This window comes from Lithobates pipiens, unplaced genomic scaffold, assembly GCF_037356315.1.
Source record: "Lithobates pipiens isolate NorthernLeopardFrog02 unplaced genomic scaffold, aLitPip1_a1.2 Scaffold_30, whole genome shotgun sequence".
NCBI classification, from domain to species: domain Eukaryota; kingdom Metazoa; phylum Chordata; class Amphibia; order Anura; family Ranidae; genus Lithobates; species Lithobates pipiens.
Genome location: NW_027507791.1, coordinates 130,844,061 through 130,860,923, shown reverse-complemented (window position 1 = coordinate 130,860,923; position 16,863 = coordinate 130,844,061). Strand labels below are relative to the sequence as shown.

At 42.5% G+C, this 16,863-nt stretch overlaps 1 protein-coding gene across 2 annotated transcripts in view; it reads left to right on the top strand.

Annotated features, from left to right (window-relative positions):
• PLCB2 (phospholipase C beta 2) overlaps positions 1 to 16,863 on the top strand; it is a 384,423-nt gene that overhangs the window by 165,316 nt on the left and 202,244 nt on the right. For both annotated transcript variants that reach the window (XM_077464867.1, XM_077464866.1), the window contains exon 4: positions 4,577 to 4,717. In XM_077464867.1, coding sequence (XP_077320993.1) covers positions 4,577 to 4,717 — 141 coding nt within the window. The remainder of the gene's footprint in view (positions 1 to 4,576; positions 4,718 to 16,863) is intronic.

Below are 16,863 nucleotides of genomic sequence, written 5' to 3'. Positions count from 1 at the left end.
CTGTCCTGTCACCGTTTGAGGAGGCCACAAGGATGGTGAGCAGTGACAGTGCATGCATCAGTGACACTGTACCTCTTGTCCACCTCTTGGAGCATACGCTGCGTGGAATAATGGACAGGGCACTTGAGGCAGAACAGAGGCAGGAAGAGGAGGACTTCCTTGCCTCTCAAGGCCCCCTTTATCCAGACAGTGTTCCTGCTGTGCCACCCATCACACAGGAAGAGGATGAGGAGGAGGAAGAGGAGGAGAAGGATGATTGTGTCAGCACAGAGGTGGAGGCTGGCACTCAGCATCAGCAGCAGCAGCAGCAGTCTTGTAGGGATGATTTACAGTCCCAAGAAACACGTGGACTTGTACGTGGCTGGGAGGAGGTAGCTGCAGATCATGTTGTCCTTAGTGACCCAGAGGACTCCGGACCGAATGCCTCAGCTAACCTACGCTGCATGGCCTCCCTGATCCTGCAAAGCCTGCGGAAGGATCCTTGTATTCTTCAGATCAAGGAGAGGGACCATTACTGGCTGGCCACTCTCCTTGATCCACTGTACAAGGGTAAGGTTGCCGACCTTATCTTGCCATCGCAGAGGGAGCAGAGGATGAGACATCTCCGGGAGGCCTTGCAGAAATGTCTGTGCAACGCATTCCCAGAGACTGGGAGGTTACAAACTCCTGGTCCTGGACAACGTGTTGCTGAGGCATCGGTCAGAAGGAGCGGTGGAGAAGGTGGCCGTCTGACTGATGCTTTCAGACAATTTTTTAGTCCGCAGCCCCAAGGTATGATCAGTTCCAGCACCCATCGCCAGCGTCTGATTTACATGGTGCAGGAATACCTAGGGGCAAGGTCAGACTTGGACACCTTTCCCACCGAAAATCCTCTGGCTTACTGGGTCTTGAGGATGGATCACTGGCCAGAGCTTGCACAGTGCAATTGAGCTACTGGCCTGTCCTGCATCCAGCGTTCTTTCGGAACGCACCTTCAGTGCTGCTGGTGGCTTTGTTACCGATCACAGGGTGCGACCGAATCAGTTGATCGACTGACCTTCATCAAGATGAATCAGTCTTGGATCACCCACAGCTACCAAGCACCTGAAGCTGATGTAACAGAATAATTTTTTTTGAAATATCACATCCCTTCAAGACTGCCTATGCTGATGCTGAGTGACTGTCCTGTTATGTTGATTGTCTATCCTCTTCCTCCTCCGCTGATATGTTGGAAGAACATTTCTGGTTCTGGTTGATGCCATCAGCCCAATTTTTCTGCCCCTATTTAACAGGGGCGTTTAAGTACAATTTTTGATGCAATGCTTTGCAGCAGGGCTAATTCCTGCAATCAAACAAGAGTATATGGGAGAGGTTGCAGTGTGGTGGCACCAGCACCAGTGCCTAAGGCCCAATTTTTCTGCCCCTGTTTAACAGGGGCGTTTAATTACAATTTTTGATGCAATGCTTTGCAGCAGGGCTAATTCCTGCAATAAAACTAGAGTATATGGGAGAGGTTGCAGTGTGGTGGCACCAGCACCAGTGCCTAAGGCCCAATTTTTCTGCCCCTGTTTAACAGGGGCGTTTAAGTACAATTTTTGATGCAATGCTTTGCAGCAGGGCTAATTCCTGCAATAAAACTAGAGTATATGGAAGAGGTTGCAGTGTGGTGGCACCAGCAGCAGTGCCTAAGGCCAAATTTTTCTGCCCCTGTTTAACAGGGGCGTTTAAGTACAATTTTTGATGCAATGCTTTGCAGCAGGGCTAATTCCTGCAATAAAACTAGAGTATATGGAAGAGGTTGCAGTGTGGTGGCACCAGCAGCAGTGCCTAAGGCCAAATTTTTCTGCCCCTGTTTAACAGGGACATGTAATTACAATTCTTGATATAATATTTCACAGGAGGGCCCCTTCCTGTGCCCACCCAGAGTAACGGTGAGGACTTATAGTGTTGTGGCACCAGCACCACAACCACCAAAGGTCAATTTTTCTACCACTGTTCAACAATGGCATGTAATTACAATTCTTGATATAATCATTCACAGCAGGGCGCTCCAGCGCCCACCAAGAGTCACTTTGAGGGCTTACAATGTTGTGGCAAAACCAACACCTTGTTCCGCCATTTCTGCAGAGCATATAGGGCAGGCCCCTACTTTCAAACATCCAATTTACAAACATCTCCTACTTGCAAACGGAAGGAGACAACAGCAAGTGAGATGAAAAAAGATGGACGACAAAACAAATTATACAGGGGTGATAACCCTTCCCTATGTTTTCCAAAAAGCTTAAAAATAGTTTTTTTGACTGGAGCTACACTTTAAAAATGTACCAGTTGAAAATTACAAACAGATTCAACTTAACACAACAAACCTACACAGTCCCTGTCTTGTTTGCACCGCCTGTATACTGCTGTTCTGAGTATATAGGGCCTGGGGGCCACACGCATTTCCTTTTTTTAATATGGGTACAGGGTTCCCCTTAATATGCGTACAAGACCCAAATAGGCTGGTAATGGGCAGGGAGGGCTACCCATGCCATTTTTCTCAATGATTTTCAACCATATTGCAGGAACCAGATATAACATTAAAAACCACAAGCAGTTTTAAATGGTGTTATTTCCGTTTAATGTCATTTTGTGCAGGGACTGTTCTAAACACGGGAAAGACGTGGCACTTCACAGGCATACTACAGACACCCCCCAGGCACCATATTTAAAGGAATATTTCACTTTTTTTCACTTTAATCGTCATTAAAATCAGTGCTCCCGCCAAAAGGGCCATTTTTAAAAACATTTTAGGCATTGACCCATGTCCCCTGGGGCAGGAGCCAGGTCCCCAAACCCTTTTTAGGACAGTATCTTGCATATTAGCCGTTAAAATTAGCACTTTTCATTTCGAACGTTCGAGTCCCATAGACTTCAATGGGGTTCTAAAGTTCGTTCGAATTTGGGGTCCGTTCGAAAGTTCTGGTGCGAACCGAACCGGGGGGTGTTCGGCTCATCCCTATTGATGACCACTGCCCTAGATGGCAGGGTATCTGGTAGCACTAGATAAGACAGTGGCATTGCAAGGACAGATTCAAAATAGATGGGGTATCTCAGCCAATGGACAGGGATCTTCTTGGGTACCTTGGCCTGCTGGGAGAGCCTATTTATTTGGGTGAGGTCAGGTGATCTGTGTTCTGTGCCACCTGGACGGCTGTCTGAGACGACGTGTGTTGTATTGCCCCGGGTTGCTAGGCCAGAGCCTGAGGCCTATCCCAGAGACATCTGGCTGCTAGGCTGCCTGAGGGCCTATCCAGAAGCAAGAGAGCAGAGTAGGGTTGGGACTGTGGCCTGCAGTCCAACCAAAAGTGACCTAGAGAACCTATTGTGGTTGGAGGTAGAGGGGAAGCTGTCGCCACTAAGGGACCATCCATCATATTACCAGGGATCACCGTCAGTAGTTGAAGGAAGTACCAGAGCAGTATTCTTGCCAAATGGGGATGGTGAAGAATTGGGAAACTTCAGCAGGTGTCAAGCCAGGGATCCAGCCAGTGAAGGTGACGCTTGCAGAGCAGTCTTGTGTGCCAAGCCAGGGATCGAGCAGACTAGTGGGGTGACGCTTGAAGAGTATCGGTGAGTGCCAAGCTAGGGAACCATTAGGGACGCTAGGGTGAGGCTTGAGGAAGATACTCAGTGAGAAGATTGGTAGAGCTCAGTAAATCCAGTGGCAGTGGATTAACAGGTCTAGGTGATAGACTGGGAGTTCAGTTTAGTGAAGATCTAAAGAGGAGATTGTATAGGAAATGAAAGACTTCATTGCAACCTTTGCTAGAAATTGTTCAAGATTGTTGCCATAGGAGACAGTGCATCTACACATGCATATGTGGTGCCCGGCTGGGTGCCTTTCCCTGCATGAAAGTCTTGGAGTCTGCTAATTAACATTGCAACTACTAAAGGGTGTCCTGGCCCTAACTCTCTTTGCATTCACGAAGTGTCTGGTGCCCATGAATCTATTATGCATTACACCCACCATGGCCATAACCCACTCTACATAGAAGGATGTCAGCTGTCCCTAACTCTGGAGGTCACCATTATGCCTGGAGAGGCCCGGGACTTGGCTACACTACAATGTATGCATATGAAAATGTATGTCACAGCCATACCTGCCCACTTTTTGAGATGGAAACGAGGGACAACTATTAGCAAAAATATGTAGGCATAAGGCACACTCCTTGCCATGCCGCCTTAAAAGAGAATTATACAAAAAAAAAATGATTAGTTGAACCCATAAGTGCTTTTTTTTTTACCACTACTATTCCTTCATATTGGATTTTGAAATTTACAAATTAGCAATGTTACACTTTTTTAAAGATAAAAATGACATATTAGATACAACTATATAGATCAGACCAAAATGAGGAACAAATGAGTAGGAAAGAGGGACTTTGTTCCAAATCAGGGACAGTCCCTCCAAATCAGGGACAGTCCCTTTGAAATCAGGGACAGTTGGGAGTTATGGTCATAGAGTGTTTATCTCATTAGCTTCTGAATATTAACTAAATATACATATTTTAAACATACAGTAAGATTTAAACATTGACCTTTTTTTCTTTTACAGACCCAGAAATTGCGGGAAGTCTTCAACCTGGACTTTCCTGAAAACAACTTCTTGGCCAAAACTTTGTGCATTGTCACTGGGCCAGATATGGTGGATCTTACCTTCCATAACTTTGTGTCCTACAAGGAGAATGTGGGCAAGGTACTATATACAAATTGTATACCTAATAGAGGCGATAGAGGTATAGGTGATAATGTGTTAAAACTTAGAGAAATACAATTACTGCCATTGCTAGTCTCCTGCATAAATTGCTAGTTGCCAGACAGACACTCATGCTGATCTCCTGTTTTTTAATCTTTGAGTCTTTGACCCAGAACATGTATGCAGATCAGGAGTTACAATTTTACTTGCTGCATGCTTTCAATGGGACCATTGAATAAGAAGGTATACCCTCATGTTTTTTCACCTTAATGTATTCTATGCATTAAGGTGAAAAATCTTTTTTAGTGCTGTAGCCCCCCAGCCCCGATGTTTTACTTACCTGGACGCTGTCATCCTCCGCCTGGGAACAAACACACCATCCTTAGCTGGTGTCTCGTGTCCCGATTGGATAGATTGATAGCAGCGCAGCCTTTGGCTTCCACTGCTGTCAATCAAATCAAATGGCGCGGCACCAGGGGGCGGGGCCCGAGTCCTACATCCTGCGTAAATGGACACAGATGCGGGACTCTGGAGTGCACTGTGTCCACCAAGGAGAGTGCTTCTCCAGCGTGGACACTCAATGTGGGTAGGAGCCACCAGCACCGCCGTGGGACCCCAGAAGAGGAGGTTCTGTGCAAAATTAACTGCACAGTGGAGGTAAGTATGACATGTTTGTTAATTAAAAAAAAAAAAAAAGAAAAAAAAAAGAAACAAGGGTTTACAGCCCCTTTAACACACATTTTTAGATGGAGAATATTCATGGCAACCCAGGTATTTGAATTATAAAAGGTTTCTTTAAGGAGGCCCTGTCACATTAAAACTTTTTTAATTTAAGCACATACCTGGAAGAAGAGTACAGTACACCTATAGTGTACACTTTCCTTCCATCTGTACTGCTCAACATTGCTCTGTTGCAAAAAATGTATTCCCTGAAGTGCAGTTGGTCTATATCAGGGGTCTCAAACTGACAGCCCTCCAGCTGTTGCGGAACTCCAAGTCCCAGCATGCCTCTGCCTGTGGGAGTCATGCTTGTAACTGTGAGCCCTGCAATGCCTCATGGGACTTGTAGTTTTGCAACAACTGGAGGGCCACCGGTTTGAGACCCCTGGTCTATATGGTCCTCCTCAACCCTTACTGGTTTCTTCCTCTAAACTGACTATCCTACAGAGACATGAGGTCAAATAGCCTGACTGTTATTCAGTAGACCTCAGGGGACCAGTCTTTTGCAAATGAGCAGTGTTGAACAATGTAGGCAGATGCATTGGTAAGTATTTACCCTTTATGACAGGGGTATCCAAACTTTTTTCAAAGAGGGCCAGATTTGATGAAGTGAACATGCGTGAGGGCCGACCATTTTGCCTGACATGCGTTGAACCATTAAAATTTGGTCTAAGTGTGTTCGTCTGAGCACTAATACACTGCCCAACAAGGATTCTCTTGCCTTTGTGGCTATGTGTAGTGCAAAGATGAGCTCAGGCATGTTATTTGGATATATATATATCTTTTGTGGCCCCCGCTCAGGACTGAGGATGAGCTTGAGCGTGTTATTTGCATATATCTTATTAACAGCATATAACACGCACATGTGTATAACACACACCTTCACTTTAACCACTTCCCACCCGGCCAATGCACATATACGGCCGGGTGGGAGCCATCTACTTCTGATAGGACGTTCAGGAACGTCCATCAGAAGGAGCGGGATCGCGCGCGTGCGTGCCCACGCAGCGGCGCGAACCCGATGCGCCCGTGTCACCCAGACACGGCGCATCTCAGATCGGCAGGAGGGCTCTGTGATTGGCCCTCCTGATCACATGATGGCCCTGTCCAATCACGGCCGTCATGTGATGTAAACAAACAGCCGGTTGCTAGGCAATCGGCTCCTCCTCTCCTCACACAGAAGTCATCGCTGAGGAGAGGAGAGCAGATCGATGCAGCCGGCTGATGATCAGTGAGTATGAGCTGTTTTTTACAGCTTTTTACTCACTGATCACCAGTCTAGTGTAAACACAAATCACCACACAGTGTAAACACACCACACAGTATAAACACAATGTCCCCACACATGTCCCCAAAACATACATGTCCCCAAATAATAAATACACATGTCCCTAATAATAAAAACATGTCCCCCACATATGTCCCACTAAAATCACATGTCCCAATGATTATCTGCACACATATGTACGTGATCACCTGCACACATATGTGCATGATCATTTGCGTACATATGTCCGTGATCACACAAACCAATTATTATACACTTAACGGAATTTTTTTTACCAAAAACATGTAGCAGAATACATTTTGGCTTAAATTTATGAAAAAATTTGATTTTATTGGATTTCTTTTAAAATAGAAAAAATAAACTATTGTTTTTTTTCCAAATTTCTGCTTTTTTTGCGCTTATATCGCAAAAAATAAAAAATGGAGTCGTGAATAAATACCACCAAAATAAAGCTCTATTTGTGCGAACAAAATGATAAAAATTTCATTTGGGTACAGTGTAGCATGACCGCGCAATTGTCACTGAAAGCGCTAGAGCGATGAAAGCTGAAAATTGGGCTGGGAAGGAAGGGGGCGAAAGTGCCCTGTATTGAAGTGGTTAAGAGGGAAGTTTCAGGAAAAAACATACATTTTAAATAAAGAACTTTGAAGCAAAATAAGGGTCAGTGCCCATCAATGCAGCCTAATCAGTGCCCATCTGCTGCCTCATCATTGCCATGAATGCCGCCTCATCATTGCCATGAATGCAGCCTCACCATTGCCATAAATACAGCCTCACCATTACCATCAGTACAGCCTGATCGATGCCCATCTGCAGCCTTGGAGGAGACAGGGAGGGCGGCAGGACGAGATTACATACAGGAGAATCTCCTAGTTACTCGACGGCCTCTTTGATACAAAGTCCCGCCTCCGATGATAGACAGAACAGTCGTCCAATGGCTGCCCAGGAAACAGGACTTCTCCTGTATGTAATCTGTCGGGACTCATCCTGCCCCCTCCCTGTCCCCTCTGAGGCACTGATAAATATGGGTATATATCTTTTGTGGCCCCAGCAGTGGTTGGGGATTCATTGGGGGCCACAAAAGATATATATATCCAAATTATCAGTGGGGCTGGAATAATTCTAACAAAGTATGCCAAATGACATACAGTGTATACGGTGATGATCACAATAAAGGAATGGAGACACCTGTTAGAAGTCAAAGCATAACATGTTCTCCCTGTTGACACCGAGAATAAGTAAAACGTACTTGAAATCAGTAATGTGAGGTTAGCAGGAAGGACCAGTGAGAACTGTGATGGATTATGCACTGTACATAGACACTCCTGGAAGTGTCAGTTTTGGGCTTAAGGGACCAGTTATAGTGATCCGGATGATGTTTAACAGTGTGTGTGACAGGACAGGTAAGTACTTACAGTACAGTGCCTTGAAATAGCCCTTGAAATTTTCCACATTTTGTCATGTTACAACAAAAAACTTAAATGTATTTTATTGGGATTTTATGTGATAGACCAACACAAAGTGGCACATAATTGTGAAGTGGAAGAAAAATGATACATGGTTTAAATTTTTTTTACAAAGGAATATCTGAAAAGTGTGGTGTGCATTTCTATTCAGCCCACTTTACTCTGATACCCCTAACTATAATCTAGTGCAACCAATAGCCTCCAGAAGTCATCTAATTAGTAAATAGAGTCCACTTGTGTGTAATTTAATCTCTGTGTAAATACAACTGTTCTGTGAAGCCCTGTTCTGTGAAGGTTTGTTAGAGAACCTTAGTGAACAAACAACATCATGAAGTCCAAGGAACACACCAGACAGGTCAGCGATAAAGTTGTGGAGAATTTTAAAGCAGGGTTAGGTTATAAAAAAATATCTCAAGCTTTGAACATCTCATGGAGCAGTGGTTCTCAACCAAGTACCCCCAACATGCCATGTTTGCAGGTTTTCCTTTATCTTGCACAGGTGCTTTCAATCAATGGTTGGTATTTTGGGCAGCTATTTTATATTTAAGAAAAATTCACAAAACATGGCCTGTTGGGGGTACTTGAGGACAGGGTTGAAAACCACTGTCAAGGAGCACTGTTCAATCCATCGTCCATCGTATGGCATAACTGCAGACCTACCAAGACATGGTCGTCCACCTAAACTGACAGGCCGGGCAAGGAGAGCATTAATCAGAAAAGTAGCAAGAGGCCCATGGTTGAAAGAAAGTCATAAGAAGTCCCCTTTTGCAGTTTGCCAGAAGCCAAGTGGGGGACACAGCAAACACGTGGAAGAAGATGCTCTGGTCAGTGGTCAGATGAGACCAAAATTGCATATCTCCCAACTGTCCCTGATTTCGAGGGACTGTCCCTAAATTGAAGCAATGTCCCTCTGTCCCTCTTCCCCCCTCATTTGTCCCTCATTTTGGTCTGATCCATATAGCTGTATAAAAAATGCAATTTTTATCTTTCAAAAAGTGTTTCCCAGTGCTAAACCTTTCTTCCAAATTCTAAATTGCTGCATTTGTACATTTTAAAAGCCAATATAAAGGAATAGTAGTGGTAAAAAAAGCCCTTGTGGATTTAATTAACCATTTTCTTGGGTTAACTCTCCTTTAAGGGCGTGTGGCAGGGGGCGTGTCCCATGCCTACATACGTTTGTTGGTAGGTGTCCCTCATTCCTATTGCAAATGTTGGGAGGTATGAAATTGAAATTTTGACCTAAAAGCAAAATACTATGTGTGGTGGAAAACTAATACTGCACATCACCCTGAACACACCATCTCCATCGTGAAACATGGTGGTGGCGGCAACATCTTGTAGGAATGCTTTTCTTCAGCAGGGACAGGGAAGCTGATGAAAGTTGATGGGAAGATGGATGGAGCCAAATACAGTACAATCTTAGAAGAAAACCTGTTATGCCTCAGCCGTAATGCTGGAAACGTGTTGTGCGGTGACTTATATAGGGGCAAGGAGCGGGGTCACTGGGTGATGTCACCAAGTCCGCCGGATAATCCGATTGTGTGTATGCGGCATTAGAGTCTGCAAAACACTTGAGCCTGGGGCAGAAGTTCACCTTCCAGCAGGACGATGACCCTAAACATACAGCCAGAGCTACAATGAAATGGCTTAGATGAAAGCATATTCATGTGTTAGAATGGCCCAGTCCAAGTGTAGACCTAAATATAATTGAGAATCTGCAGCAAGACTTGAAAAAAATTGCTGTTCACTGAAGCTCTCCATCCAATCTGACAGAGTTTAAGCTATTTTGCAAAGAAGAATAGGCAAAAATTTCACTCTCTAGATGTGCAAAGCTGGCAGAGACATACACAAAAGACTTGCAGTTGTAATTGCAGGGAAAGGTGGTTCTACAAAGTACTGACTGAGGGGGGCCGAATACAATTGCACGCCACACTTTTCAGATATGTACTTGTAAAAAAGTGTAAAAAAATAAATATATTTATAATTTTCCTTCCACTTCACAATTATGTGCCACTTATCTATCACATCAAATTCCAATAAAATACATTTATGTTTTTTGGTTGTAACATGACAAAATGTAGAAAATTGCAAGGCATATGAATACTTTTTTAGGCCACTGTAATTTCTTCTTTACAGGTGTGACTTTAGATAAAATTATTTCAGTATGCAATTTGGTTGTTTAAGCTCTAGGAAACAGCTGATTGGACAGGTACCCTGTAATGAGAATGAGGAAGTGTCTAGAGGAGATAGTATGTATCGTAGGGTGACACTACGAACACACCAGTATTAATGTGCCAACATCCCGATATGGGTTACATAAGGAAAAAAGACTAATATTGGGTGGACTTTTTACAGCACATGAGTATTAAATCTAAAAAGTATTAGAAATATTTTATTATTTATTATCAAAAATTTCATACACATAAAACAGTCACATAGGTACAGCAATTATTTGAATAAAACATAGTGTTGCTTGACCCATATTGCCTGACCACTGATATTCTCCACTAAAGTATATAATACAATAGTTAACAATACAAAGCCATTGGTTTGGTCTCCAGTAGTAGAAAAATATTCAGAGTCCCAGAGAGTGGTGTCAGGTATGTGGGTCCGTATTTTTAATTAGCAAGATAGCTCGACATGTTCCACGCTAGTTTAACGCTTCTTCGGGAGCGATTCGTGCGTAGGATTTGAAAAGCTCTTAGTATAAACATTTTTCAGCTTGCTGGTAAGCAAGCAAAAGATGCTGTGGAAATGTTCATGGCTGAGAGTCACTTTGTATATACCCTTCACAATTGAGTGCGTCTTTAACCACAGATAAAGTACCAAACGTATCGCTGAATATTGCAAAAGATAGTATACTGTATACTGGATACTTAGATCAAATGGCCAGACCAAAGTATCACCCGCTAAATTGCAATCTCCTGAAGGAGAGTGAACACCTCCACGATAACTGACTCCTGCTGCATCAATGACAGAGCTATACCTACGAAAAAAATGATATAAACTTAATTTGCGTACAATGTTGGTATGACTGCACAACTGTCAGTTAAACTAGCACAGTGCCTGGTCATGAAGAGGGGAAAAACCTTCCAGAGCTGAAGTAGTTAAGGAAATTTAGCATTTTTCACTTTAAGCAATAATAAAATCATCGCTCACAGCCAAAGACATTTTTAACTTTTTTTCTTTTGCAAGATACATGTTTATTAGCCCTTTGGCTGTGAAGCCACCTATCTATCTGCCTCTCTGCGTGACCCCCCCCCCCCCCATGAGCACCGAGCTCCGCTATCCCACCTGCAGGCCTGGTGCAGTCATGGTGGGTGTCGCTGGGAAGGGCGGCGGCAGCTCAGCGGACCTCGGTCTGATAAACTTCTCTCCTGTGCACAGACCAGGAAGGGACTATATGACGTCACGTCCTTGTCATGAGCAGTCAACCAGTGCCCGGGGAAGCGGTTGATGGAACATGATTTGTGTTCTATCAGTTGCAGTGCACTACAAAGGAGACATACAAGATCTAATAGACCCCAAATATCTCATAAAGACAACCTGTTACCTATATGCTATAACATGAGGGACTAATAGCCCCCCTATGTGATAGCAACATTTTAAACATTTAAAGACACACATTAAAAAACAAAACAAAAAAGTTTTAGGGCCCTCCCCCCCACACACATGTTGTGTTGGCACCTACATAGGAAAATGATGATTGCCCTACACATGCTATATTTTACTTGGAGTGAGATTAGTAAATTTAGCACTAGAACTCCTGCGTAACTCTAAATTCATGACCTGTGGTATTTCCTATGAAAAAATATTGGGTACTGAAGTTTTTCACCGTTTCACAGGTGCATGCAATTTTATGGTTTGACATGTTAGGTATCTATTTACTCTGCACAACCTCATCTTTTACATTTTAACAAAAATTGGGTAATAAATTGCATTTATGAAGCAAAAAATTTACTTTAGTCTATTTCTTACTAAAATATAGCATTTCATTAAACGTTGCACTAATATTGTGTAACATAAAAAAGTAATTATCAGCATTTTATTCATTACAGTGTTTTGGGAGTTTTAAGTAATCTTAAGGCCTAAAATTATTTTTAAAACATCTAACATGTAAACACAAAAATGTAAAAAAATGGCTCTGCTACTCAAGTGTTTAAAATACCTATTTTCCATTCTCTGACACTGCACTGCATTGGGGGTGATGGGAGGATGATTCGGGGGGGGGGGGGGGGGGTGCGCCTTCACCTGAGTAGACAAAAATCCTTGCAGCGGCTCTGGATGTGAGTGCCATAATGTTGTGGAGCTGTGTTGTAGATTTGCCACCCGAAGTTTAGTAATGTTCTGCCAACCTGCCCCAAACCCAAGTATGTTCAGCCCATACCTAGTTGTAAGCTAAAGCTTAATTTACATTAGTCTTTTTTGGCCATGTCTGTTTATAAAGTAATTTATCTTGTAATAGGAGAGGAACAAGAAATACACGTTTATTGATGGTATAAAACCTTTATTTCCATAACTTGCTAGGGATTTTTGATGTGTCCTTGTATCCTAAGAAGCACAAATTCAGTTGCTTAACTTCTGAGCACCACACATTTGCTACAGATATATTCATTCTTTTAACTCAAAATACAGTTACTGAGCTTCATAGAGTCACATGTCTAAGAAGCTTCAAAGTCAATATTTCTCAGTCATTAGAACTTGTCACTTGTGTTGCTGGCCCAAAGTTAGGTCTCTCATTTTATGTGAGCCCTTTTTAGTCCCCCTCCCGTTACCTCACAGCAAAGCTGTCCTTTGCAATGGCGGTCGACCTTTCTTGGCCAAAAAAATGAGGGAGCCTCTACACCACAGAGGATTGGTTTCCTTTGTTTTATTTCAAATGCATCCTCCAAGGAAGCAGCAGACATACCCTCTTACTTGATTTCAGGCAAACTTCTCTTTTCCACGATTTGCATTTCCTAAAATAAAGGTGCAATGACAGCCACAGTTGATGTCACAACTCATGCTGCATCTGACACAGTGATGGTTGCCTTTCCCAACCTAATGTGGAAAAAATAAAGAAATACATGTGACAGACAGAGACCCACTATCTTTTTTTTTTTTTTTTTGTTTCACAAGTTTTATTGAGTGAACCAGAGCATGAAATATAACATAGTAGTCATACAAATACTGTCGCATATTATACATGTGATAATAGTAGAGTACAGTTATATAAAAAAAAAAATATTCATGTAGATAGTACAATATATATATATGAACAAATCAGCATAATATTCCATCATAAAGCTGAAGGACAACTGGTAATTTGGCTAACTGTACCCATTGTAGGGGGGGGGAGGTATAGGGGGTGGGGGGAGGGGAAGGGTAAAGGGTGTAAGGGGAGAATGGGGAAAGAGAAGAAAAAAAAAAAAGGAAAAAAAAAAAAAAAAAAAAAGAGTGGGGGGGGGGGAGGGGGGAAACAGTACAGTGAGAAAAGTACTTATAATTACAAACTGTGTTTCAGTTCTGTCTGAGTTTATCTCTTATAGAAGTAATTTTCTAGTGGTTTACAATTGATTTATATTCCTGAGTGCTTTTATATTCTATCCATGCATGCCAGGTTGCAAAGAATTTAGTAATTTTTTCCTGAGATATACTTATAAGTTCTTCAATCTGCTCTATGTTGTTGATTCTCCGAAACCATTCCTTCTTCGTTGGAATGGCCTCGGAGCGCCAGTGGACGGGGATACAATGACGTGCCGCGTTGACCATAAACATTGGCAGTGATTTCAGATAAATTTTCTTGGGGATGTCATTCAAGTGAAGGAGGTATTGTGCCGCGTTAAAGATCAAGTGTTCTGAGGAGATTTTGTTAATTGTTTCGTGGACCTCCATCCAGAAGGTCTGGATTAAGGGGCAGGACCACCACACATGGAGCATCGAGCCCTCTTCTCGTTTGCATGTCCAGCATTTTTCTGAGGATGTGGGGGAGAACTTGTGTATAATAGAGGGGGTCCTATACCATCTGGACAAGATTTTATAGCTACATTCCTGGGTAGCTACATTTAGAGACCCTTTGTGTGCGTAAGTATATAATTTTTCCCATTGTTTTTCGGATATTGAGATATCAAGGTCTCTTTCCCAATGTTCACATGTTTTGATGGAGAAATCAGGTGCCCCCTCAAATAGTGAGTTATAAATGATTGATATAATATGTCTATGTGGGTCTTTCTTCATGCAAAGGTCTTCAACAGTCGTTAGGGGTTTCGTCCAAAGATGTGTTGTCTGTCTGTTGGTCAAGAAGTGTCTAATTTGAATATAGTTCCAATGGGGTATTTGGAAGGGTGTTATAATGTCATGGAGGTCTTCTCTAGAGAGTATTTTTCCATTTTTGAAGAAGTGTTTGGCGAGGATTTCTTTATGTGGCCAATTGAGTGAAAGAAAGTTTCTGTCTAGTCCTGGTGGGAAGTCAGGGTTATTTCTCAGAGGTGTGAGAGGGCTATACCAAGGGGTGGGAATTTTGGATTTGAATGTGTTGTGAAAAATTTCTAACGTGGGTCCAACTAGGGGGTGCGTTTTGATGTGATTAGGGTGGTGTTTAGGGTGGATCCACGGGAGTGACTTAATTGGGGAGGTGAACTGAGATTGCTCTAGCGTCACCCAGTCCTTAACAGCTTGATGGATATTCCAGTCAACTATACGGGATAAGAGTGTTGCTTGGTGGTATTTCCTAAGATCAGGGAGAGCTATACCACCCTTGTGTTTAGGGAGGTTTAGTCTGGCATACTTTATTCTGGGGTTTTTGCCCCTCCATATAAACATGGAGCACGCTTTACGAAAGGCTGTAAAAAAGGATAGTGGCACTCTGATGGGGATAGTTTGCATGACGTATAGGTATCTGGGTAAGATTGTCATTTTTATTAGCGAGGCCCTGCCAAACCACGAGATGTTTAGGGCGTTCCATCTTCTCAAATCGTCTCGTGTTTCTTTTAGAATGGGTATATAGTTTAATTGGTATAGTTTTTTTAAATCCGAGGGGATTTCGATGCCCAAATATGTGGTGCTCTTTTCAGCCCAGATAAATGGGTGATTATTCTTACAGAGTTCTACAGAGCTTGGCTGCAAAGTGATATTAAGAGCGTTAGATTTGGAGTGGTTGATTTTTAGATTGGAGAGAAGATGGAAATGTTCCAGGTCTTTGAGAAGGTTAGGCAAGGATGTGTGAGGTTCCGATAGGAAGAGCAGCATATCATCAGCGAATGCTGCAACTTTGTAGGTGTTATTATGGATTTCTATTCCCTTAATGTCATTATTTGCTCTGATTCTATTTAATAGTGGTTCTAGAGTGAGGACAAACAGGAGTGGGGAGAGTGGGCATCCTTGTCGGGTGCCATTACGTAGATTGAAGGCGTTCGATAGGTGGTTGTTTACACGAACTCGTGCAGTCGGATTGGAATATAGTACATTAATGTAAGATCTCATTTGGGGTAGTATTCCTATATTGTTCAATACTGCGTCTATGAAATCCCATGCCACCCTATCGAACGCCTTCTCTGCATCGAGGGAGAGAAAGAATCCTTGTTTTTGTTTTGAAGTTAACCAGTGACTAATGTTTAAGGCTTTGGTTGTGTTATCTCTTCCCTCTCTGCCAGGAATAAAGCCCACTTGGTCTAGGGTAATTAGGAATGTTAGTAAAGGTAGTATTCTGTTTGCTAGAATTTTCGCATACAGTTTTACATCGACGTTAATTAAGGAAATCGGCCTATAGTTTGTGACCTGGGTGATGTCCTTGCCTTCTTTGGGTATTACAGTTATATGGGCTTCTAGTAGTTGTTTGGGGGGCTGTTTCTCGGAGTGTAGAGATTGAAATGATTTCAGAAATTGAGGTTTTAGTATGTCGATGAAAGTCTTGTAATATTGTAGGGGTAATCCATCAGGGCCTGGGGCTTTCCCTATTTTCATTTCTTTTATAGCTTTGTCTAACTCCGTGCCAGAGATCGGTTCTTCAAGTTTCTGGGCAGTATCGTCTGATATTCGGGGTGGGCTATATTTACTTAGAAATTCTTGGATAAGGTTGGCTCTTAGGTCTGAATTTAGCGGACTCTTGGGATTGGAAGGGATATTATAAAGAGACTGATAATATAATTCGAATTGTTTTGCAATCTCCACATTCGAGGATTGTAATTTGCCTTGTTTGTCCATTATTTGGTGGATTGTTGCTGAGATTTTTTTGTTTTGTACTGCTTTAGCGAGCAGTCTCCCACTCTTGTTTCCTTGCTCATAGTATATCTTGTGTCTTAAGATATATTGCCTTTTGGTTTTGATATTTAGTTCATCTGCGAGTAGTTTCCTCGCGTTTGTAAGCTCCTCAAATGTTGAGATTGCAATAGTTCTTTTATGTGTTGTTTCAAGATTATGGATAAGCGCTATCAATGAATTTATTTTGGATTGTTTTTCTCTCTTTATTTTGGCTAGTTTTTTTTATAAATTCTCCTCTAATAACACATTTGTGTGCCTCCCACTGTGTGATTGATGAGGTTTCTCCGTTATCATTACGTGCGAAGTAATCTTTTAGTGTTTCGTTAAACTCTGAAATATCTTTGGGATCTTTCAATATGGAGGTGTTCAGTCTCCATGTTTTTGTGCTAGTGTTTTTTTCAGGGAAGGTTAGAGTCATGGTGATTGGGTGATGG